Source organism: Miniopterus schreibersii, assembly GCF_964146895.1.
Source record: "Miniopterus schreibersii genome assembly, chromosome: 10".
In the NCBI taxonomy this organism is placed as follows: Eukaryota; Metazoa; Chordata; class Mammalia; order Chiroptera; family Miniopteridae; genus Miniopterus; species Miniopterus schreibersii.
Window position 1 is genome coordinate 74436548 of NC_138110.1, and position 24268 is coordinate 74460815.

The following is a 24268-nucleotide window of genomic DNA, read 5'->3' on the forward strand; positions in this document are numbered from 1 at the left end:
CCTTGCTGATCTTGAAACCAAAACTTACAGAAAAGGAAGTCTAAGTAGAAAACATCAGGCAATCATTAGGTCCAAGGATGGCTTATGGGAGCTGAATATTCCCTAGGATTCTCAAAACCTATTTTTAAAAAAATAGTCTTTACTTTATTCCTGGTGGCCTAGGATGTAGGGCCTTCTACACAGCCTGACTATCCATTGGGCCACTGCCACATGCTGCCAATGTGATGCCCAGGCCCTCTGGGGTTGTCCAAAGCCCCAGCCCTTTCAGAGTCTGCAGGTGGTGTGCTCTCCTCCAGCACAGCATCCTTCTGCTTCAGGCTCAGAATCCCCAAGTGGCCTTTCACATGATTATCTGGGTTCCTCTTCCTGGCTCTGGTGCTCTGCACTGAGGAGCCCAGCTTGGGTTTGAGATCCCGCGCTCCTCGGGGGAACCTTTGCAGCTGAGATATCCCTCTGCAGTTTCAGCACCACCCGTGGGATTGGGGCCGGGCCTTTTCACTTTGCCGCCCTTCCTACCAGTCTCAACGTGGCTTCTTCTGTCAATCCTTGGTTATAAGCCTTCTGTTCAGCTAGTCTTCATTTGGATCAGTTGGTAATTCAGGTTGCTTGTTCTATATTTTAGTCGTAATTTCAATTTGGTCCTGGGAGAAGGTGAATGTAACTTTCACCTGCTCCGCCCACCACCATCTTGGCTCAACCAACTTCCATTTCTCTTAAAGATAGGCATCCTCTAAGGAAAAGTTAGACCTCAAAATATAATCCTGTTGTTGAAGTGTTTAAAGTTCTTAGCAATAATATGCCCCCTTTTGAGTGAAGTCATAAGCAGAATAAATCTGTGTATGTATGTATGTATGCATGTCTGTTTGCATGTACACATGAATATATAACAGAAAAGAACAGGGTTGTTTTGGTGAAGCATGACCTAAGGTAGGGGGTGGGGGAGAGAAGGAAGGATGGAGCTCCCCATTCTTACCATCTCCTCACTTCCAGGCCCTCAAAGAAACATCAGAGGTGTGGACCCACTTCTTTTTAAATCTCCTTTATTGAGGTATAATTTGTATACCAAAAGTCATCATTTTAGATATCTTTATTTTGAAATAATTTTAGTCTTACAGAAAAGATTGGAAAATAGTACAGAGACTTCCCATATACCCTCACCCAGCTTCCCCTAATGTTGACATCTTACATAACCATAGTACAACGATCAGAACCAAGATATTAACACTGATACAATACTATTAGCTAAACCACAGAACTTAATTGAAATTTCACCAGTTTTCCCACTAATCTCTTCTTCTAGTTCAACCCAGGATCCCACATTGCACTTAGTTGTATGTCTCCTTAGTTACTCCAATCCGTGATGGATCCTCGGTCTTTGTTTTTCATGACCTTCACCATTTTAAAGAGTGCAGGCCTCTGTGGGTTTGTGTTCTGTTGTCTCATGATTTGACTGAGGTTATACATGTTCCGCAGGAATAAATACCACAGTGGCCGCGTGCTCTTCCAGCAAGTCATATCAGGAAGATGTGATGGTGGTGTGTCTTACTACTGGAGATACCAACCTTTATCACTTCACATAATGCTTCTGCGATCCACCCATGTAGTTGTACATGCTGTATATACGGGAGTTTATTCCGTTTTATTGCCTAGTAGATTCCACTGTGCAAGTGTATCATTCATTCACCAGTTGGTAGATGTCTGGGCTGTTTCCAGTTTGGGGTTATTATGAATAAAGCTGCTAGGAGCATTCATGTACAAGAGTTAGTGCCTACAGGTGTTTTCATTTCTCTTGAGTAAATACCTGGGAGTGGCGCGTAAGTATATGTTGAATTGTACAAGAAACTGCCCAGCTTTCTTCCAGCATGGCTTTACCGTTTTACATTCCCACCAGCAATGTGTGAGAGTTTCCATTGCTCTGTGTTCTCCCCAAAAGTGGATTATCAGCTGTCTTTTTAACTTCAGTCATTATAGTGAGTGTACAGAGGTACCTCGTTGTGGTCTTTACTTGCATTTCCCTAGTGACTAATAATGTCGAACATCTGGTCATGAGCTTCTTTCTCATTCATCTGTCTTCTTTGATGAAGTGTCTGCTCAAATATTTTCCCCATTTCTAGTTGCATTGTTTATCTTCTTTTTTTGAGTTGTAAGGGTTCTTAATATATGTTGATTACAAGTACTTTTAAGATTTATATTTGCAACTGTTTTCTTCCCTGGCTTGGCCTTTCATTTTCTTAATAGTGCCTTCTGAATAGCAAAATTGTGTTGTTTTTGCCGTGCTCCATTTTACCAATATTTTTTCCTCCCTGGTTCCTCCTTTTCTGTTTTCTATCTAGTAAGTCGTCGCGTAGCCCAAGCTCACAAAGATTTTCTCCCGGAATGAGTTTCAAGCAGCAGTAGCGCCTAGTATTTTTTCTATCAGTTTCTCTACCTACCCCATTAACTGTAAATTTAGAAACAAATTTTCCTCCACCAGTGAAGAGCACTAATCCTCGGGCCAGTGAAGGAATACTTGTACTAATGATGGCACACTGAGTCTTTAGTTCCCCTAAACGCCTGTGCGTTGGCTTCAGTGGGGTACCTGCTACTCACACTCTCAGTTTGGGTGCTCCCAGAAACAAACCCTGGGAGGACTCGAGTGAAGGCAGTGCCGTGCTGCTAAATATGTAACAATTGGTTCTCCTGGGGGGGTGGGGGGGGCCTGATATGAAGCATGTGCCAGTTTCCATGGTGCAAAAATCTACACCATGACCAACCTTAAGCTATCAGTACATCAGTGGATTTGCAGAGTTCCTGAAAATTTAATACTTGGCCCTCGTGAGTCGATAAGAGCCTCCACTGGCACACTACCAGGCGCAGGAAGTTTATCTGAGGTCGTGCCCAGGAAGCAGACATGAGGGAGTGGGGGAAGCAAGATAGGGAAATGGGGGGCAGCCAACAAAGGGGACATTATTGTGAACAACTGGGACTCAGCCCATGGAGGATGGTGTAGACCCCGACTCAGAATTGCCCCAGTGAGGGCCGAGCAGGCTGGTTATTGATTCACTGACACCTACTCCCTCTTTGGCTGATGATTGTTTCTGGGTTGTTGAAACCTAGACGCTTTTAGGCTGCTCTGCAAAGGGCCTGAAGAAGGTTCTCTGGCACTGAGGCTTCCTCAGGCAGAAAAGCAGAGCTGCAGGTGAGGCGGGAAACTGTGCTGGTAGGAAGCCGCCAGTGTGTCTCAAGTTGCCCACTGTTAGAAGTGGGCCAGGGGGCGTCCGCAGCAGGTGCTTCATGCATCACATACTTTTTCTAAACACCAGATTCCCAGTAGCCGACGACACCTCCCATTAGGTCCAGTCAAGGACACAGTCCCTGTCCGGTGCAAACTTGATGATAAAATGTAACTGAAAAGAGGTACCTTCGGCCCTGGTTGGTGTGGTTCATTTGGTTGGAGCTTCGTCCTGTGCACCGAAAGGTTGTGGGTTCAATTCCTCGTCAGAGCACATGCCCAAGTTGCAGGTTCAATCCTTGGTTGGGGCAAGTGCGGGAGGCAACCAGGCGATGTTTCTCTCTCACATTGATGTTTCTCTCTCTCTTTCTCTAAAAATCAATAAAAAAATATCCTCAGGTAAGGATTAAAAATTTTTTTAAAAAAGAGGTACTTTCGGTGTCTATTAGGTAATGCTTTCTTTATTGGCTTTTCTCAGTGAATTTAAAGTCCCGGCCAGATCAGACCCAGTGACACTGGCATTCCAATAGGAGCCACACGGTTTTCTTCTGTTCATTGGTATGTTTTGTTTAGAAAGTAAAAAGGGAAATTACTTCTTTGTCAGTTCTTAAAAAGACAGGTAATATAAGTATCAGTAATAGAATCCAATAAAATAATTCCTTCATCAGACCACTTAATTGGAATTACATATATGGGAGGAGGGGCTGTCTTACAAATCAATAGACAAGTTGTATTCAAATATTTTCTTACCTTCAGACTGTCTCACTTGTAGTAGCATCTTGAGCTTGAGTAGCCGTCTACATTCCTGAGGTCAGCCCCCTGACCTTCCCTTGTTGGATGTCTGACCTAATGTTTCTGTGGTTATGTAGACAGAGGAAATCTTATCACGACAAATAATAAGATGTTTTCTTAATACAAAAGTCCAGTCTTTCTTGGGGCAAAAAGAAATTGGCGATGGCCCTGTCTTCTCCAACTGGGGAAACTTCCCACAGACAGGGAACAGATGGTCCTAGATTTAGACACCATCTGCTTTCCAGTTGTAATTAACATTGGATCCAGGGGTGGGCTGGATTTTACCATTGTGTTGGCCATCCCTGTTGACCACTGGGGAATCCTAAATCATGTGTTTGTTGGAATGTGAAGCTTGGGTTGGGTTTCTTTGGATGGGCAACAGAAAAGGAAAGCAGGCTTGTCAGCAAACCATTCCTGTGTGACCGCTTCAATGCATGTGGCCCCCACAGATGCAAAGAGAGGGAGAAGCCTGCTCATCTCTTCTGGTTTTGTAAAGAAGGAAGTATGAATGATTCCCTAAGTCCATTTCAATTCAGTTGGTTCCACTTTTCTACCAAGTTGATTGAAATAATATTGACCCAGCAACAATATTATTCGGCACATATTGAGTGTTTGCAACAGTCCAGCTAGTATGCTAATAATTTTACGTGCATCATCTAGTTTCAAAACAACCAATAGGGAGGAACTATTATTTTTCCCATTTCACAGACAAGGAAAACTGAAGCTTTAATGAGGTTAAGTACTCCCCTCGGGCTACACAGCTGAGATAAGGTGCCACCAACTTATTTACACTGGGGACAGCAGGAGTCAGCAGCTGGCAGATTTCTTCCATTCCTGTCTTGCAAGTTGCAGAAAAGGACTGAAGAAGCTCAGAGATACCACTGCTCTCCAGTCCCTTTATAACCTCAAGAGAATTGATTTCCCTTTTGCTTCAGTGTGCTTTGCCCCCATGCCTTCGGATCATCTCCTGTGTTCTCATTTGCGACTCAGCTTCTCACTTTCTCTGAGCCCTAGGGGAGGGAAGTGAAAGCATGATTAAGTTTTAGCTCTCTGCCTAGAGCCACGGATCCTAACACTGGTGTCAGCATCTACAAACTGCAGCAGAAGTTGGTCCTTGTCATCAGGGACACTGTTCCCCCCAAAACGGAGAGGGGTTTTAGCCGCTGGTCTGAGAGCAACTGTGTCTGGGGCCCTGATTGCTTCCTAGGACACACCAGGTGAACAGAACCCAAGAAGACCATCCCAAGACCAGCAGCCATTTGTACTGCTGTCCAGGAATATCTCTGAACGAAGGAGTCCTTGGGATATCTCTGAACATCACGCCAGCCTGTATCAGCCGGGGGGAAGGAGCCCAGGAGCCCAGCTGAGCTCACTGTCTGATAGGAGAAGTTTGGAACCTCCTAGTTAAAAGTCCACGGTGATCATCTGGTAATTGTTTAAATGGATGGTCACTGAAGTGTGAAGTTGGAAATACTGTAATGTGAAGCTTTGGTCCGGCTTCGTTAACTTCACTAGATCTTAGGCAATAAAAAGAAGGTCAGAGTTAAAGACCCACACAAGCCTGTTGGCTTTGTCCATTTATGTGCTAGCCCCAGACTGGATCCCCACCCACAGCCATCCAGCCTTTAGTCCTTTACAACAAGTGACAAACAGAATCAGGCTGGGGGCCCTGGGGGACCCAGGGTAGCCCTTCACCACTAATGGGAGTCACCTTCCATCCAGGAGCACGCCCTATGATCCTGGGTCTGTTCTGGTGATAGGACACAGTAATGACATGCAGTTAAGGAAGTGGTCCCAGCCCAGGGGCATTGGCATGGCTTTCACCTGGGTGCCGAGCGCTAGACGGTGGGGTGGCCGTTTGACTTTCTCAGGAGGCCTGTCTACCAAGAGCCCTAAAAACATCAGTATAATAAATGGAAAAGAAGGTGTCCCTTAACTTGGGTTTCCACAAAACAACGGAAGACACAGAAATTGATCTTGTCTACCTGACACAAACAGCCACCTAAAATAGAAATTAAAAGGATCTTCCTGCTTTTTGCTGCTGCCAGCCTGTTCCTCCGCGTGTACTTTGTCAGCGTGTGCATCGCCAGCCTGTTCTTCCACGTGTACTTTGTCAGCGTGTGCATCGCCAGCCTGTCCCTCCACATGTACTTTGTCAGCGTGTGCGTCACCAGCCTGTCCCTCCACGTGTACTTTGTCAGTGTGTGCGTCACCAGCCTGTCCCTCCACGTGTACTTTGTCAGCGTGTGCGTCACCAGCCTGTCCCTCCACGTGTACTTTGTCAGTGTGTGCGTCACCAGCCTGTCCCTCCACGTGTACTTTGTCAGTGTGTGCGTCGCCAGCCTGTCCCTCCGCGTGTACTTTGTCAGCGTGTGCATCGCCAGCCCGTTCCTCCACGTGTACTTTGTCAGTGTGTGCGTCACCAGCCTGTCCCTCCACGTGTACTTTGTCAGTGTGTGCGTCGCCAGCCTGTCCCTCCATGTGTACTTTGTCAGTGTGTGCATCGCCAGCCTGTCCCTCCACGTGTACTTTGTCAGTGTGTGCATCGCCAGCCCATTCCTCCACGTGTACTTTGTCAGTGTGTGCATCGCCAGCCTGTCCCTCCACGTGTACTTTGTCAGTGTGTGCATCGCCAGCCTGTTCCTCCACGTGTACTTTGTCAGTGTGTGCATCGCCAGCCTGTCCCTCCACGTGTACTTTGTCAGTGTGTGCGTCGCCAGCCTGTCCCTCCACATGTACTTTGTCAGTGTGTGCGTCGCCAGCCTGTCCCTCCACGTGTACTTTGTCAGTGTGTGCATCGCCAGCCTGTCCCTCCACGTGTACTTTGTCAGTGTGTGCGTCGCCAGCCTGTCCCTCCATGTGTACTTTGTCAGTGTGTGCATCGCCAGCCTGTCCCTCCACGTGTACTTTGTTAGTGTGTGCATCGCCAGCCTGTTCCTCCACGTGTACTTTGTCAGTGTGTGCGTCGCCAGCCTGTTCCTCCACGTGTACTTTGTCAGTGTGTGCATCGCCAGCCCGTTCCTCCACGTGTACTTTGTCAGTGTGTGCGTCACCAGCCTGTCCCTCCACGTGTACTTTGTCAGTGTGTGCGTCACCAGCCTGTCCCTCCACGTGTACTTTGTCGGTGTGTGCATCGCCAGCCCGTCCCTCCACGTGTACTTTGTCAGTGTGTGCATTGCCAGCCTGTTCCTCCACGTGTACTTTGTCAGTGTGTGCATCATCCCACCAGCCGAAATTTTGAAATGCAAGAGTGCTTAGTATTTATCAACTTTGAATAAAATGTTTTACTATCTAACCCTTAAATATTAAAGTGAGTAGTGCTTCTTGCAAGAGAAACTTGAAAAGAATAACAATTTAAGCAGATTTTGCAGAATATTTTGCAGAATATGGACTGCGCTTGCATCAGTGGAAGTGAAGTAGTAAGAGGCTTAATTTCTATATACATTTTTTATTAATAGAAGATTACTTTTCTCCTCCATCCTACACTAAATAAATGTTGAATAAATATTTAAAGAACATGGGTTTGAAGAGGCGCCAGGTTAGGAGCCGGCCTGCAGTGCCGTGTCTCAGGCCCGTTCTGTTTTTGGAAGTCCTGGTTCTCACGCACCGCTGGCTCGCAGTTCTGCTGTCTGATGCTGTCTGGCAGCTGCGGTGCCCACCAGCTCCCAGGACTGTGTGTTTGGACAGAAAATGACAGAACGACAAGAATGCAAATATCTTGATCCCTGTAACCAGCTGTCTTTCAAAGGCGCAGTGTAATGCAATAGGCTGAGCTCTAACTCTGCCATGAAAGTTCCTAACCAAGTGTGGTTTTCCTCAGAAAGGCTCAGCTCAGGTTGCCCATAAAAACTCTGAGGCAAGAAGCAGGTTTCTCACCAGCCTTGAAGTAAAGAGTTCCGCCATCCTGCAGGTAGTTGAGTATTTCCTTGCAGATAGTTGCAACTGCAAATTTTCAAAGTCCTCCAGAAAAGTTAAATTCTGTAACATCCACAATACATTCCTAGGGTGGATGTCATTACCTTCGCTTTCTCAAACAAGCCTGAAGAAGAAAGGGCAGTGCTGGCAAACAAGCCTGTTGTCAGGCAGTCTTTACGTGAGATTTTGAGAACCCCCCAGAGTGTGCCACTAGGGGTTCGTGGGGAGAGGAGGGTGGGTGTCATTGAGAAGGGGGAGAGGCAGAAAGAGAAGAAATAACTTCAGGAAGAATTCGAGATCATGGCCATCTTCAGGCCAGTGGGATTCTGAGCCTTCAGACCACTCCTCCTCTCTTGCTGCTGAAAGCAGGTGAGGGCTTGGAGCCATGAGCTCCAGCTCGGATCAGAGGCATGCAAATGGAGCTGATGCCCACGTTCAGTCATGAACTCACTCTGTGACCTTAGGCTTATATTCTCTTTGCCTCAGTTTTCTTGCCTGAAAAGTGGGGATAACAATAGTATTTACCTCAGGGTATAGTTGAGAGGAAAACTTTCAGGCAGTTCTAAGCCCATGGTCCTATTCAATAAATGTTAGAGGTCAGAATTATCACCATCATTATGTGTCTCATTGTCACCACCATCATCATTATTATCTCTCTAATATCACATCACAGTCACTGTCATCACCATCATCATCACCATGAAATCAACCATCATTACCATCGTCAAACCACTGTCATCATCAGAAGTTTCATCTAGTGGAATCAGCAGTGATTTCCGTTCGAGACAGATAGTCTGCACCTATGCATCCAAATGTCTCAGCCTGAATACTAGAGCCTCCCCAAACTGATCTCTGCATATTTCTCTAGCCTCACCTGTCTCTGCTTTCTCACCCACAAGGCACACTCCAGGAATAGTGAATAATTAGTAGTTTTCAGCACAAACCATGTTAATTTAGGACACCATGCTTTTATTCATGCTGTTCCCTTGTCTAGCCAATTCGTTCCTGACTTTTTTACTTGGCTAATGCCTGGTCATCTTCTTGGACATGATATAAGCATCAGCTCCTCCCCTCACTCTCGAAAAACTAGGTTAGGAGTCCTCCCTCTAATCTCCCATAGAATCCAGTGAATAGCTCTATGTTTAGCTTTAATACCAAATGATCTGCTTACATATTTAGCAGACATGTTGGTGCCTCATCAGATCAACCTGAATCCTCCTGACTAGCTTCTGTGCCTATCCAGCAGTTTCTGTGTGCTTTGATTCTCATGAATCATCCCTGTGGCCTTCAAAGAACTACCTTGGGCTGCTGGAGCCACTTCACCAGGATGCATCGAGTGTAGAAAGTGCCCGGGAATTTGTGTTCTCAATGCATTAAATACAGATCTAGTGTCAGGTCTCATAACTACCTATTTTTGAAGTAGTAATAACATGCACAGGCCAGTGTTCTAACCACTGAGCCACGCTGGCCAGGGCTAAAGTAAATAACTTTTTAAAAAGTCTAATCAGACATAATCACTTGAAACTATGGAAAAAGCTGAGAAGGGAAAAGGAGGATCTTTTCTGGTTATTATTCAAGCCACATTCCCTGGGAGATTTAGAACAATTGCCTCCAAGGCCAGGATTCTATAGATTGTCCCTAGGAACTGCCTCTCCAGCTTCACCTTCACTGAAATTAAAGACAGAGCGACATGAGTGCAGATGATGTAGTAAAAGGAAATTGCCTGTGAAAACCGCTGACTGGAGATGCCACATAAAACAGCAGGGTTAATGTCATGCTGTTCAGATACATTTGCCCTCACAATTCAGAAGCCCTTCTGTATACCAACATTGCAGCTAGAGCCTGTTCACCTCCATTGAGCCACAGGCCACAATCGTTTCCTGTTACCTTAGGTATTTTTCAGTTTAACCACTGTTGCCAAAGTTTTCTAGTTTTATTGGTTCCAATCAACCTCTGAAATGGCCTAATGAGATAGTATTTATCTTACACAATCCCAGTTTAATAGCCACTTTCTCTGTGAAGCCTTCTCTAACCTTCTTCCTGCCCTTGCCCCGAAGCGTTAATCTTCTGTGCCCCATGTCAGCTGGGGGGGCCCATAGCTGCAAGTACAGAAACCGCAACTAGTGGCAACAGAGGCAAAGAGGTGGTTAATTTTCTCACATAGTAAGAAGCACGGAAGGGGATGGTTTCTGGCATTAGATTAGCTGATGAATGGCATCCTCAGGGCTCTGCCACCCTTAGCATGTCGGTGTGCATCTTCATGCTGGTTGTCTCATGGTCATACAATGGCTGCTTCCTCTCCAACCATCACATCCAAGTTCAAAGCAGGAAGAAAGGATGACTTTAGTTGGATCTGTCCCTTATTCTCATTGGCCAGAACTGTGTCACGTGGCCGTGGCTAGTTCCAGGGATAGTAGAAAAGCTGAGTGTATTGTCATCCTTCCTCTCTCTAAAAAATCAATACACATATTCTCAAGTGAGGATTAAAATAAATAGGCAGAGGACCTGAATAGACACTTCTCCAAAGAAGACATACAGATGGCCAATAGATATGTGCAAAGATGCCTGACACCCCTAATCATCAGAGAAATGCAAATGAAAACCACAATGAGGTATCGCCTCGCACCTGCCAGAATGGATATCATTAATAAATCAACAAACAACAAGCGCTGGGGAGGGTGTGGAGGAAAAACAACCCTCATGCACTGCTGGTGGGAATGCAGACTGGGGCAGCCACTGTGGAAAATAGTGTGGAGGTTCCACAAAAATGTAAAACTGAAACTGCCTTATGAACCAGCAATTCCAGAATTGGGACTATATTCGAAGAAACCCAAAACACTAATTAGAAAAGATATATGCACCCCTGTGTTCATTGTAGCGCTATTTACAATAGCCAAGGTATAGAAGCAACCTAAGTGTCCATCTATAGACGAGTGGATAATGGCTTTCAACAGCCATCAACCTTAAAGACACCGAGAGTCTTATAATCTATTCATTTCTCTTCCCAGTTCAAGCGTTGATATTGCAATGTGTTAGATGGAGTTTCTTGCCTCGAAACAGGATCAATATGTAATATTGGAATGCAGTCTTGGAGAAATGGTTTATGGACTCCCAAATGGCATTGGCTGTTTTAGTGAGTTGAGTATGTCAGCTATGAATGGCTTATTTAGGTCTTGGTTAATCCAAAAGTGGGCAACTCTGTATTCCAATTACTGCATCTGGCTGTCCTTTCAGAGATCATGATAAAGCCTGCGTATCATTGAATCAGCCAAGTCATTATACAAGAGAGAATTTGAGTCTGTTGCAATTTGGGAATATGTATTCTGACTCATCTACAAAGCTATAAAGTACAACATTAATTTTTTAATTGACATATTTAAAATACCCCAAAGGCAAATAATTTTGTACAGATTATGAACCAACCAATAAATAGAAAGTTATTTTTAAGGCTTCTGTGCACACCAGGCTTCTTAGCCTCCTCAGAGAGTAGAAAAGGGTAAGACAGAGTTGCTACCTCTCCAATCTCCTACCACCTACAAAAATCACACAAGAAATCCAAATTCAAGGTAGACAAATCAGAAAATATGGATAGGAATTATAAAATACAGGTGGAATCACACAAACCAAGGGAGCAACTGTTTGGATTTATGGCCTTGCAAACCCTTATATGCAAATACACTTATATAAGTGTGGTAGTATGTAGGCGTTCTTATACATAATTTAACAAAAAAAGAGATCATACACTATTTTATAACACTTTTCAGTGCAGTGTAAATGCCTTTACTTGTCACTAAATATGAATTTACATAATCTCTTTTAACAGTATCTTATTGATTGATGAATTGTAGTTTATATAACCCATCCCCTGTGGTATATTTTGTTAGGTTTTGATCATTTATTATAGTCAGCATTTTGGAAAAAATATCTCTGGTTCATGTTTTTGTGCACTTGTCTGATATTTCCGCAGAATCAGGTGTTAAGATGTATTTTAGCATCTTACGGTCTGGTTGAAGAGACAAAACTCATACATGCAAAAAAGAAAGCAAGTTCATAAAGTGGGGAGGAATGTCTAAATTAGTTCAACAGCCAAGAGCCAAGGCCAGAGAGACCATTTCACGCTTGGGTCGCTGCATAAGGCTTCGTGAAGGAGAGTTGTAAGTGACAGAAACTTAAATCAGCATAGGTGCAAAGGGTGTGTGATCGGCTCATGAAATTGTTAGTCCACTTTGATTTCAGACTGAGCCGGGTCCAGAGTTCACATGGTGTTACTGGGCACGCGAGCACGTGTGTGTGTGTGTGTGTGTGTGTGTGTGTGTGTGTGCCATCTCTTGGTGTGAGGTGCATTCTGAGGCAAGCTCTTTCTATATGGCAGCTGCCTCCAGTAGCTGCAGACTCGGGTGGTATTTATGTGCCATAAGGAGAGAACCCCTCCCTCCCAGCTGCTCGGTTAATCCCTTGCAGAACTTTTGCTCACCCGCCACTGTACAAAGGCAAGTGGGTGTTCTGGTGGCTAGTTTGGGTCATGTGCCTGCTCCCTGTGGTGAGGGAGGTGGGCAGTGTGGGACTGAAGGCCCTTCGCGCACCCATTAGATGCTTTGGACTGCAAGCAGCAGGGATACTCCAAATCACTGGTCTGTTTGCCAATACGTTATGTTATGAAGTCCGGAGGTGTAGAGTGGACTCTAGCACATGATCCGTGGCTCAGTGATGTCATTAAGTTGATTGAGGCTCAACTTTATCTCAAATCAGATTTCCCTCAATATGACTGCCGATGGCCATCTGGACTCCTAGCCTCTTTGTCCAGAGACAGCTCTTAAGGGTGAGAAACAGTGCCCTCTGTCAAGAATTATAAAGCCTTTTCTGCCATCTGATTGGACCAGACCTAGGTTGTGTGCCCGCCTCTGAACCAGTAGCAGTCACCAGGGACTACTGCACACGATTGGCCAATCGATATCTACTCCTGGAGGAAAGGGTGGGGTTACCTTCCCCATGGGATACGTGGATATTTGAATGAAACTGGAGTCCCATCAGAAGGACTGGATGATGCACGCTGGGTGTCAACCAACAATGGAATCTGAGTAAAATTTCATTAGTTGAAAAGGAAACACTGAGCTGGATAAGGTAGAGAGGTGATTTATGGCCTGGTCATAGCTGACCAAAGATGCGAAACAGGATGACAGAGGCTGTCCTGCAGGGAACAGGAGAGCGAACAAGTTCCATTTGGAAGTAGTCATTTATCTGATCCTTTATTGCTAATGTATTTATTGAGCACCTGCTATGCACCAGGCCCTATGCTGAGGTGAGTGCTGGTGATAAATGAGATAGATACAGTTCATATTCACATGGACTTCCAGTGGGAAAGACAAAAAACGAATGAATTTCACAGGTAATGTGTCAAGAAAACAAGGCAGGGTGGGGGGATAGGGAGAGATGGGAGGGAGAAGAGCCCAAGGTTAGCATCGATCTGGGGACCTGAAGGACATGAGGAAGTGAGCCAGGGTGATCTGGGGAGAGTGTATTCCAAGCAGAGAGAACAGAAAGTGCAAAGGCTCTAGGGCAGGGGTCCAGGGCATGTTTGGGGAGCAAAGGGGTGGACAAGGGGGAGAGTGGTAGGCAGTAATGTCAGGGAGGAGGCATGAGATCATGTGGGGCCTCGCAGGCATTGCAAAGACTTCATACCCTGAGTAAGATGTTGAATTCTTGATGACAGAGGATGTTGTTGAAAGAGGGTGGCCAGGCCCTCAACCTGTGGCTCTTCCCTGACTCTGGATTTAACCCCTTCTCCTCTCCTCTCTTCCAGGCCATGTACATGTTCTACGCACTGGCCATTGTATGTGACGACTTCTTCGTCCCCTCCTTGGAAAAGATCTGCGAGGTGCGTGCCTTGATTCTCACCAGCTCTCCCCGTTCTGTTTGGCCAGAACTCATGGTGCTTTTCGTGTCCTGCTTCCGATTTTCTTTTTCTCTTTTAAATTCTGCTCTTCCGTTCTCCCTGTCTCTCCCCCCATCTTCCTCTCCGCCGTTCCCTTCTGCTTCATACCCTCCTTTGGTGCTTCGTGGGTCCTTGTGGAGTGAGAGCTCTCCAGCGGCACGCGTCCATCGCTCTTCCTCTGTGTGTATGTATAGAAATGCTCCAAGCAGAGGCCCGAAAGGTGAGAAGATGAAAGAACAGGCCACAGAGACTTGGAAATGGACTCTTCAAACCGGCCCAGTGACACTGGGCTGAATACCAAATTATTGCCTTGCATCAGAAAATACTCAGCTTATCTAGAACACTTTCGTTCTCTTGCCTCTTTCATCTCTTTGCCTGGAAGCTTTCCATTTTATTTTTGATTCAGAATCACTTTCCAGAAGGGATCTCTCCCAGATGCACCTCGCATCTGGAATCTACGTAGTTCTCAAATTCTGTTGTCCCTCCCTTGCCTCCCTCCCTCCCCGCAGGTGTCAGATTGAGCAGGTCTTGGGGACCAGCAGGGACCAGATGTTCCATTTCTAATAAGTTTCCAGGTGCTGCTGAAGCTACCGGTCCAAAACCACACTTTGAGAACCACTAACTCAGGCAGTTTCCTCTGTATCCTGGAAGTCTGTTGATTTTGTGTACTTAAAAAAGTAAAAGAATCGAGGCCCAGGAGCAGGTCCCTTATACCGTGGAGATAGGAGGAGGAAGGAGCGAGGGGACAGTGGGCAGGTGTGGAAGCCCTTGTTCAGAGCGTTAACCTGAGAACAGGCTGCCTTGTGTGGAGATGAAGGAGCTCTGAAGCCCTTGTCACTGGGGTCATTTGGGATCCCTGAAATACCACCATGTGGTGGCTTATTTTTCATGCAAAGCAAACTACTCTCTCTTCTCCACAAAGATTTAAAAGAACATAGCTAAGTCCCTGTTCTAGCAACATCTACACAGTTCTCAGAATGTGTTCCACTGAGCCGAGGAAACCCGTAGAGCCGGTAGCACAGCCAGAGGAAGCGAGACGCAGCCCAGGGTGGTCCTTCCATCAAGGGCCATAGGGCGCAGAGCAGCCCCGGAGTGAGACACACCGGGGGCTGGATGAAGTGCAGGGACATTGGAAAGAGCAGAGGGAGGAAAGGGGAGGACAGGCGATTCAGCCAGGGGACCAGGCAGGGGCTAAACCGGAGCAGCCTGGGAGGCAGGGGCTCCAGGGCAGCGCATTTCCAGGAATGATGTTTGAGCAGAGAAGACTCTGAGCCACAGAGCCAAGCAGGGAACCGAGGGCTGGAATCTGCATGGCGAGCCTGGAGCATGAGAGCCTGGGTGTGAGGAGTTGTGCAGTGCTCAGGAGGGAGCTGGGAAGGCTTTTGGCATCTGTGTTCAGTATATGGAAGGAGTCTAGAGGCAGGAAGACCCCTTGATGGTGATTCTAAGAGTCCAGTGAGATGCTGCCAAGGCCAGAGTGAATTAGGAATGAAAGAGGAAGGGATAGAAGGAGATGTGAAGGAAGGAGCCACCTGAGTGGGTGAAGGAGAGAGGAACTGGAGATGATCCCAAGGTGTGGACTCCAGAACTAGCGCCCCATCAGGGAGCCCGAGATGGAGAAGACAGCAATGCAAGGCTCACAGCTCCTGGCAGGTCTTGGCAAGCCACCCAAGGAATGTGAGCTCTGCTTTAGGTGACCTTCCCACAGACCCCTGCTCAGAACCCCGTGTGAAGTTTAGCTGTTCAGTGGAGAGCGAGGAACCCCAGGATTCCAGGTCAAAACGCTCCATTAGGGCTCCTGCTGAACACTTGCTGGTCAGTGGAGCCAGTAGCCTACACCAAGGCCCTGCTGCCCCTCCCTGGCTGAGCAAGGAAGTGCCTCTGCCAGTGCCCCTGGGAAGTGTCATTCAAGACTGGCATCTCTCAGCTGGGGCGCAAGGGGAACTGGCTATGTACTGATGGCCAGCAGCTCACTTTCTGAGTCATGATTGAAAGCAGAAACCTAACATGCTAACCAGCCTCTGATGTGTATTTGTCTTGCAAATCACCTTTGGATTAGCCGCCAGGGTGACCTGGAGAGTTTGTTGCATAGAATATCTTGGCAGAGCTGATGCCTTATTACTTTCTACTCACCCCTCACTCTCCCTGCCCCAGGCTTCAAGATTGAGGACGGGAAGCGGGTTTCAGGAGGGTGACCCTCGCCCACCCCCTACGCCTCCAGAGCCTCTAAGAATCAAGGCTCGAAAGCTGTTACCATGAGCCTAATTTACCTGAGATCAGCATGGTATTGAAAAACATCAGGATATTTTGCATTTTTTAAAACGTGGATTTTTGGCATCTCAAAAAATAAGGACACTAGGATGGAAGGCAACTAGATTTCAGGTGGTAGGCACACAGTAGAGTATATAGATGTTGTATTATAAACATAGACACCTGAAACTTACATGATGTTATTATTAACCAATGTCACCCCAATCACTCTAATTTAAAAGTAGAGACATTTGACAACTCAGAGGGAGCTGAGTGGTGCTGCTGTGAGAAAGGAGGTGAATGCCTGCTGAGCCCCACACTTGCCACTCCACTCCTCCCTGCCATCTGCACGGCCCCTGGGGGCATTGGGATTGGGGACCCTAGGGCTTGTCAAGAGCCTTTAACTCGAGTGGCCATGCAGCCCTCGCCCTGATCTTGCCCCTCGAGGAGGACAATGAGAGGAGCTGTGGCCCAGCCTGGGAGGTCGGGCAGGACTGGCCGGGCTCTGGGAGGGGGAGGCAGAAAGGGTCAAGCTTGAGACCGGGGAGTCACAGGGTCCCCAGGGGGAATTCCACTCATCTGTGCTTTGTCCTTGCTCCTTTGTAGCGCCTGCACCTCAGTGAAGATGTGGCTGGGGCCACGTTCATGGCGGCGGGCAGTTCGGCCCCAGAGCTGTTCACATCTGTCATAGGTAGGTGACACCCTGGGGACGTCTCAGCCCCGCCCTCTCTAAAGGACAGGGGCTCCGTGGCTGCTGGTCATTGTTATCTTATTAAAGTAATGCTTTTAGTTTGCATGGACATGTCCCAGACCCAGTGCCAATGCTCTGGTGGGACAGTGTCCCCAGTGCCGATCAGAAAGCTCTCCAACCCTCGACGGTTCCCTGTGTGTCCTCTGTGACCAGTGTAACACAAGGAACTCCTCTGCACACACTTTGGAATACAACCCGCCACGACAGCCAGGCTGAGGTTGGCTCTGTGTTTCAGGCGTCTTCATCACCAAGGGCGACGTGGGAGTTGGGACCATCGTGGGCTCGGCGGTGTTCAATATCCTGTGCATCATCGGGGTCTGTGGGCTCTTCGCTGGGCAGGTAAGAGAGGCGGCGGAAGGTGGCTCTGGGGACGGGAGCAGCGCCAGCCTGGCAGGAGCATGGCCAGCGGTCTTGTCGGAGAGCGACGACCTGGCTCCACACCCCCGGAGGCTGGGCCAGCCGGGCCTGGGACTTCTCAGGCCCCATCCTTCGGGCTCCGTGTTGATGGAATATGGGGTTCCCAGGTTCACGTGAACAATTAACCAGCCCGAAGATGTGGGCCACGAATCCGAAGGTGTCATGCCCATTCTGATAGTATTGATCTGAATTGGAAAACCTAAAACAATTTTAGGTATGATTTTGCCTCATTGGAAATAGAGTAAAAAAGAGAGAGGGTGGGAGACAGAAAATGACACAGTTTTTTTCCTGCTAAAAGCAATCTGTATGCATCACAGTTTAGGGCTCGGTCTATGTTTATCTACATGAAGCATTTTATTTACGTGTTCACTTTAGGTTGCTTTTGGGTCACGAGGGATTTTGCGTGCCTGCATTTTACCTATGAAGACTGTTCCTCTGCTCGGGGGGTGTCGTGGGGTCCTTGTCCTTTATGAACTCTGGTGTGCTTTTGGAAAGTCTTGGGAAGGTACCCCGAGGTCACCGAAGTGTGAGCCTTTCTGGCATCCATGGCGTTGCAGCTGCAAATGGGTTGGCAGCCGTCCTGCCAGCACTCATGGCCTAGTTTCCTTGTAGGAATTGTATTTAGAAACAGCACGATCTTGATTGAGCTCTCTGCCCAAACACCCAGGATTCTGAGTATCTTCGAGGAAACGTGACTTCTAGAAGCCCGTCGAGGGTGCTCCACTTGCAGTATTGAGGCACTTGGTGGTCTAAACGAGCTCTCTGGCTGTGGAAGATACAGGGTCTTGGTGGAAGTGGCCAGTCGGTTTGAAGGGCTAAAGAAGGCTCCTGCGAAGTTTCTCCCACGCCCTTTTGCAGGCCCCTCGGCCACTTAGCCGGCCAGGGGCACCCCATGCTGCTCGTCTCTCTGACACAAACGAGAATGTTACAGCAGGCTGCACTCGGGCCCCCCATGGCTGTTCTCCACTCCTGCTTTTTACTTTCAATTTATTTGCCTGGGTAGCCTGGTGAGTTTGTTACTTCTGGGCGACAGGCAGAAGGACACCTTGATCTCATCAGGAATCAGCTCCAGCTCCCACAGGTGGACAGTTACTTCTGAAAAGGGACAGTGTGGTTATTGAGTTCTGCCCAACTTGTTAGACTGAGCATTTTCTTTCTTTGCCCTTTTGGTCGGTTATCTCTTGTCTTAGATTTTGTGGACCCACAATATGGTGTTTTTAGATCGCCTGTAAATGTAGTTAGTACCAAAAAAAGTCTCCCCCTTTGAGCTTTGCCTTCACTTCCATTTGTACTTCACTGGCTCTCACCTGAGTTGGGACGAACTGTTCCATCCTGCAGAAGAGCCTGTTGCTATTAGCGCTCTCCTAATTAACACTGTCGCCATTAGCAGGCAGTTATTAGCTTGGCCCTTCTTAGTGTTGTCATTAGTTCATTAATCATTTGTACCTGAAACCTGATGCAAAGGCAAGCCCAGTGAGGGAGAAACAAAGTAAGGAAATGAAATAAACGACTGGGATGTGTCTAGTAAATGCCATGCAACTAATGACATATGAAGTGGCTTGAATGCACGTGTGTTTCATAATGTATTAGCAATGCAGTTAATCAGTTTTCTTGTTAGAACAACTACTTAAAAGGCAAAGTGCTTCCTAAACTTTAGTGAGTGCTGATACCAGTCACTCTACCCCTCCGGAAGGTCTTTGCCCAGCTCATCTCACAGCCCTACAGCGGTTGAGGAGAGAAGTGTCAAATGTGATGATGTTAGAAGGAGCCCACCTGATGGTGCTGGGTGCCAGCCACTCCTTCTGTCTTTCCTTGTCCTGTGCCTACTTGGAGAGCTCCAAAGCCACACAGCTCTCTTCTTCAGGACTTTGTAAAATCCCCAAAGTCTTTGCAGAGGGAGCATAATCACATTTTGGGAATCAGACTGGCCTGGGTTTGAATCCTTACTCTGCCATTTCCTGTCTGGGGAGCCTCGGAGAAGTTGCTTCATCTCTTTAAGCCTCAATTTTCTCATCTATAGAGTAGGTACAAGTGCACCTACCTCCCAGCATCACCTTAGGGATGAAACATAACATGCTCAGCAAACAGCACCTGGCCCACACAGTAAGCGCTCAACAAAAATAGGACACCATTATCAGCTCTCAAAAGAATAGTGATCCCTGGGTCTCTTGCTTCCAAATTACACCCTGGGCCACTGTGGTAATTTAACCAGCCAGTGGGAGGAACTTACAACTAACTTGCAGAACAGCAGCCGCATGTCCCGAGGCGAGGGAAAGGAAGGTCAGGGAGAAGGTCTCTCAGTGAAAATCCAAATGAGGAGATGTTGGTGAGAAGAACCATCTCAGAGGACTGGTCCTTGTCTCTGTGCTGTCTGATCGGTGGGAGGAAAAGAAAAATCAGTAAGAAATGAACCATGCCTGGCATATTGAGCCGCCCTCCAAGGCGGGGGAGCCGGTGCAGCAACATGTTCCGGCAAAGGATGGTTATTGGCAATTGAACTGATTAATAAATCCAATCACGGGTCTCACTCAGCATTGTGATGTTGCTCCACACTTTCATTTGGCTGAGAGAATTACCAGAGAGCGCCCACGGGCCTCTCTCTAATGTATTCCTGCATGGAGGGCTGCTCTGACCAAGACTGTTACCCATCTGAAATTAAAGTAATTAAGCCGTAAGGTTTGAGTTCCTGTCTCAATTAGGCTTGTGATGAATTTGATGTAATTAAATGTCTGCTGTATTTGCAGTTTGCAAACATGCCCAGTGCTTCGGTGTTCGCCCAAGGTGCTTTGGGGAGTTTTACGGGACAAGAAGGAAATTGTTTCTTAGAAAGTGGCTTATAGAGTGGTTCTCGGCTTCCCCTCAAGACATTTATAGGGTTGTGGTCCTACAGGGTTTTTTTTATTTAAAAACAAACAAAATTGTAACAACAAAGAGAGAATACCAATTTATTTCAGTTTTGTAAAACAATGTACTTACGAATTTAAATCCACCATGCAAAGCATGTTAAGCTTTAAAGACATAACCACAGAGAGTAAACAGTTTAACTGCATTCCAGGTTAGGACTTTCATATTCCAGCTACTACAGGCCGGCAGATGGCTCCAGTTTATAATAAAGAGCTTCACCATCAGCTCTCCTGGCATCCTCCAAGTGTACCTGATGTTCATTGGCAAGGTCCCTCTAATCTTGGCTGGGTTTGCAGGCCCCTTTACACAAACCAGAGCAGCACCCAGAGGCTGTACATCTAAATTGAAACCTGCCTTCAAAGTTCAATGTCACTAATCATTATCAGAGAGATGCAAATTAAAACCAGCATGAGGTATCACCTCACACCTGTCAGCGTGGCTATCATCAATAAATCAACAAACCACAAATGCTGCTGAGGGTGTGGAGAAAAGGGAGCCCGGTGCACTGCTGGTGGGAATGCAGACTGGGCAGCCACTGTGGGAAACAGTATCAAGGTTCCTCAAAAAATTAAAAATGGAACTTCCATTTGACCCAGTGATCCCACTGCTGGGAATATAGCTGATGAAACCCAAAACTAGTATAAAAAAATGTGTGCACCCCTGTGCTTATTGCAACTTTATTTATGATAGCCAGGATCTGGAAACAGCCCAAGTGCCCATTAGTAGATGGGTGGATAAAAAAAGCTGTGGGACATTTACACCATGGAATACTATGCAGCTGTAAAAAAAAAAAAAAGAAAAGAAACTCTTACCCTTTGCAACAACATGGATGGACCTGGAGAATATTATGCTGAGTGAAATAAGCCAGTCAGAGAAAGACAAATAACATATGATCTCACTTATATGTGGAATCTAATGAACAAAAGAAACTGACTAACAAAACAGAAACAGGTATGGATACATGGAATAGACTGACAGTTGTCAGACAGGAGGGGGTTACAGGTCTGAATAAAAGAAGGTGAAGGGATTAAACAAAAAAAACCCATATACATAACACATAGACACAAACAGCATTTTGGTGACAGCCAGAGGGAAAGGGACTTGGAAGGTAGATGGAGTTGGGCAAAGGGGGCGGGAAATGGGGAAGGAAAGAGACTCTGCTTGGGGAGATGGGTGCACAATGCAGAGTGCAGGTGATGCTTTGTTGAGTTGTGCACTTGAGGCCACCTCAGCAAGCGTTGATAGTTTATGGAGGGAGAAAATACTATGAAATTCCACTCCATGGAGAAAATGGCACCAACTAAAATGAAGACTCTGGTTCCAGGCGTTGTCTTGAACATTTGAGTCACTGTCCGAGCAGAGGGAACATGCCATTGTCCCTAGGACACTGTAAAAGGTTAGTCTGCTAACCTCTCAAGCTGGAGTCAGAAAGCAGCAATGCCACGGGCAATAGGAAGAGGTGTGTGCTGTGACCGCTCCCATTCCCTGCAGCAGTGAAATGCTTGAGGAGGCTACAGAAGTGTGGGGAATCCCTTTCCTGCTGGGAGACCTTCGTGGTGTCAGGCTGTGGGCTCCCTCAGAGCCCAGTGCATCTCTACCCGTTTCCCACTTATCCACAGCACCAGAGAATTGCCACATGCAGTAAATGCTCGGCGGGTCTTTGATAAGTGACTGCTTAACTGATATGATGCCCTTCACACAGGTGGGGGGGTATATGGACCAGAAATAGCGTTCACAGTGCCCCATTCCCTGGCACTAACATGCTCAGGAACTATTTGGCAGGTGCCTGAGGAGTTAGATGAATGCACAGATGAGTGTCACAACCTGCCACCAAGTACCCAAAAGACAGGGTGGATTGAAACAGCGAAAACTCTTTGAACATAACCTGAGACATAGTCATGAAACAGAATTATCGGTGTTACGTGATTTTTCATTCACTGTGCAGGTACAGGGCACACAGAGGTGAACAAGAGAGGAAAGGTTCCTGCCCCTCTAGAGCTCATAGGCCAGTGGGGGATCACAGTTAAAAAGCACGGAAACCAATACATGATCGAGTAATAATACAAAATGTCCTTGAAGGAAATGCACTGGGCGGTGGGATGGGGGCTGACAGTGGGAAAGAGGGGGGAGCAGCTTGGCCAGGATGGTCAGGGAGGATGTCTGCAAGGAACCTCAAGTCATGACAACAACTTCATATGAAGATCTAGGCTAGAAAATGCCAGGTGAAAAAGTAGTAATGTTCAGACAGGAGAAAGCAGGGCATGTTTGAGGGCCAGACAAAAGGGTGGAGCCTTGTGAAGGGGGAGCGTGGTTGAAAGAGAGCTCTGGCAGGGGCAGATCATGGTGGGGATTTGGGTGCAGTGGGAATCCATCAGAGAATTTTAAGCTATAAAGTAAGTAAAATCTGATTTATACGTTGGCAGATTCACTCCAACTACTCTATGGAGAAAGGTAGCCTATAGTGACAAGACTGGTAGGGAGACCAGTTAGAAAGTCTATGGTGAGGCATGAGTTGAGCTCTGGGCAGCGAAAACAAGTGGTTGCTGGATTTGGAATATTTTTGGAGGTGACTCAGGAGGGTTTGTTGATACTGGAAACGGGGGTAATAGAATGAGATAAATCATGGAAAACTGGGATTTCTGTCCTGAGTAACATAAATGGGTCCTGGCTCTACAAGTAAGTACAAATTGGTCATGAGAAACTAGGAGAGATTGTTTTCAGAGAAGAGCCAGCCTATGGTCTAACATATTCTGAAGTCTTCTGTGGTGTGTCAGATCCAGAAACATGGTAGGATCACTGAAATACATTGTGAAGTTTTATTTTTTAATTGGAAGCTTAATCAGCCATCTGTTACTCACTGGCCACATTGCTGGACAGTTTTTGTCACTAACAGCCCTCCCCAACCTCATTGAGCAGCTCAGCTCTCTTATGGAGCTACTCCTATTGGCATCACTTGCAGTGAAAGCCCTGATTAGCTACTTCTGGTACCCCAAATACAGTGATACCTGAGTCCTGGGCAGCACTGCTCATCGCATGTCAACTAGTCTTTGTGAATTTGCAATTGGCACTTATGGTTTTGCATGTGGTGAAGCCAGACCAGAACAGTTGAAATCCACGGCATTTGCGATGACTTGACCCATCATAGTTCCTCTTATCTCTTGGCCCCCACCCCTTCCCCCTGCTTACCTTAGATCCACAGAAAGCTGGGGTATTTTATCAGATCATGCTAGGCTACAGTACCAAGAGAGTCTTTCATCAGCCAACAGGGGCCGAGTGTGCAGTTTTAAAATGGAGAGGCAGGGGAGGCAACCAAGGGATTTTTTTTGGTTATTTTTCTTAATATAACAAAACACTTTTCCGACCCACTCTTTTTTATTCTGGCCGATCTCCTCTTATTTATGTGAAATAAGACATTTATGCCCTCCTGGTCCAGCTGCTCCTTCCTGCAGGGGCCGTCTCACTCTGGATTTAAGTGGAAACCTTAAGACTGGACCACAGCCTGAATCTCCGAGTGAGAAAGAAGCAAACGTCCTTCATCTTTCCAGATAGTGTGCAGACCGTTTGGGGCAACAGGAGAGCTCATGTACCAAATGTCTGGCTTTTACAGGCAAAGTAAGATAGAGCAGAGGTTGGCCTGAGGCAGTCCATTCCCTGATGCCCCCAAGGGGCTTATTTTCACAGGGCAGGGAGGGGGTTTGTCTTTCTCCTTGTGATGGACACATGAGCTGCCACTCCCCCAAGATGGGAAGGAAAATAGCTTCCGATTGCTCTATTTATTTGTGACTTTTTCCCCCCAAGATCAAACCATGGCTGCAATTGGGGCATGGAAAATTAGAATTAGGATACTTGATGCGGGTGCCAGCAGCTGGGAGATTCGAGGGCTAGGTGCAGCTGACGGACAACAGTGGACCCCCGGCCTTCCTCACCCGAAGATCTTGGTCACTGTACAGTAAACTTCATTTTTTCCACTCTCGTGCTCTGTCTTTGATCACTGCAACATGCAACTTCTAGAAATGTGGGTCCCAGCCTTCCCATAGCATCTTTCCCTTTTTTCTTCTTTTTAACAATATATAACACTCTCCTGGTCCCAGTCGCT

At 46.8% G+C, this 24268-nt stretch overlaps 1 protein-coding gene across 1 annotated transcript in view; it reads left to right on the forward strand.

The window, feature by feature from the left end:
* SLC24A3 (solute carrier family 24 member 3) overlaps window positions 1-24268 on the forward strand; it is a gene marked incomplete at its 5' end in the record, with an annotated part of 322397 nt that overhangs the window by 224043 nt on the left and 74086 nt on the right. The window contains 3 exons of the mRNA XM_081149048.1: window positions 13719-13793; window positions 16707-16791; window positions 17087-17190. Coding sequence (XP_081005174.1) covers window positions 13719-13793; window positions 16707-16791; window positions 17087-17190 — 264 coding nt within the window. The remainder of the gene's footprint in view (window positions 1-13718; window positions 13794-16706; window positions 16792-17086; window positions 17191-24268) is intronic.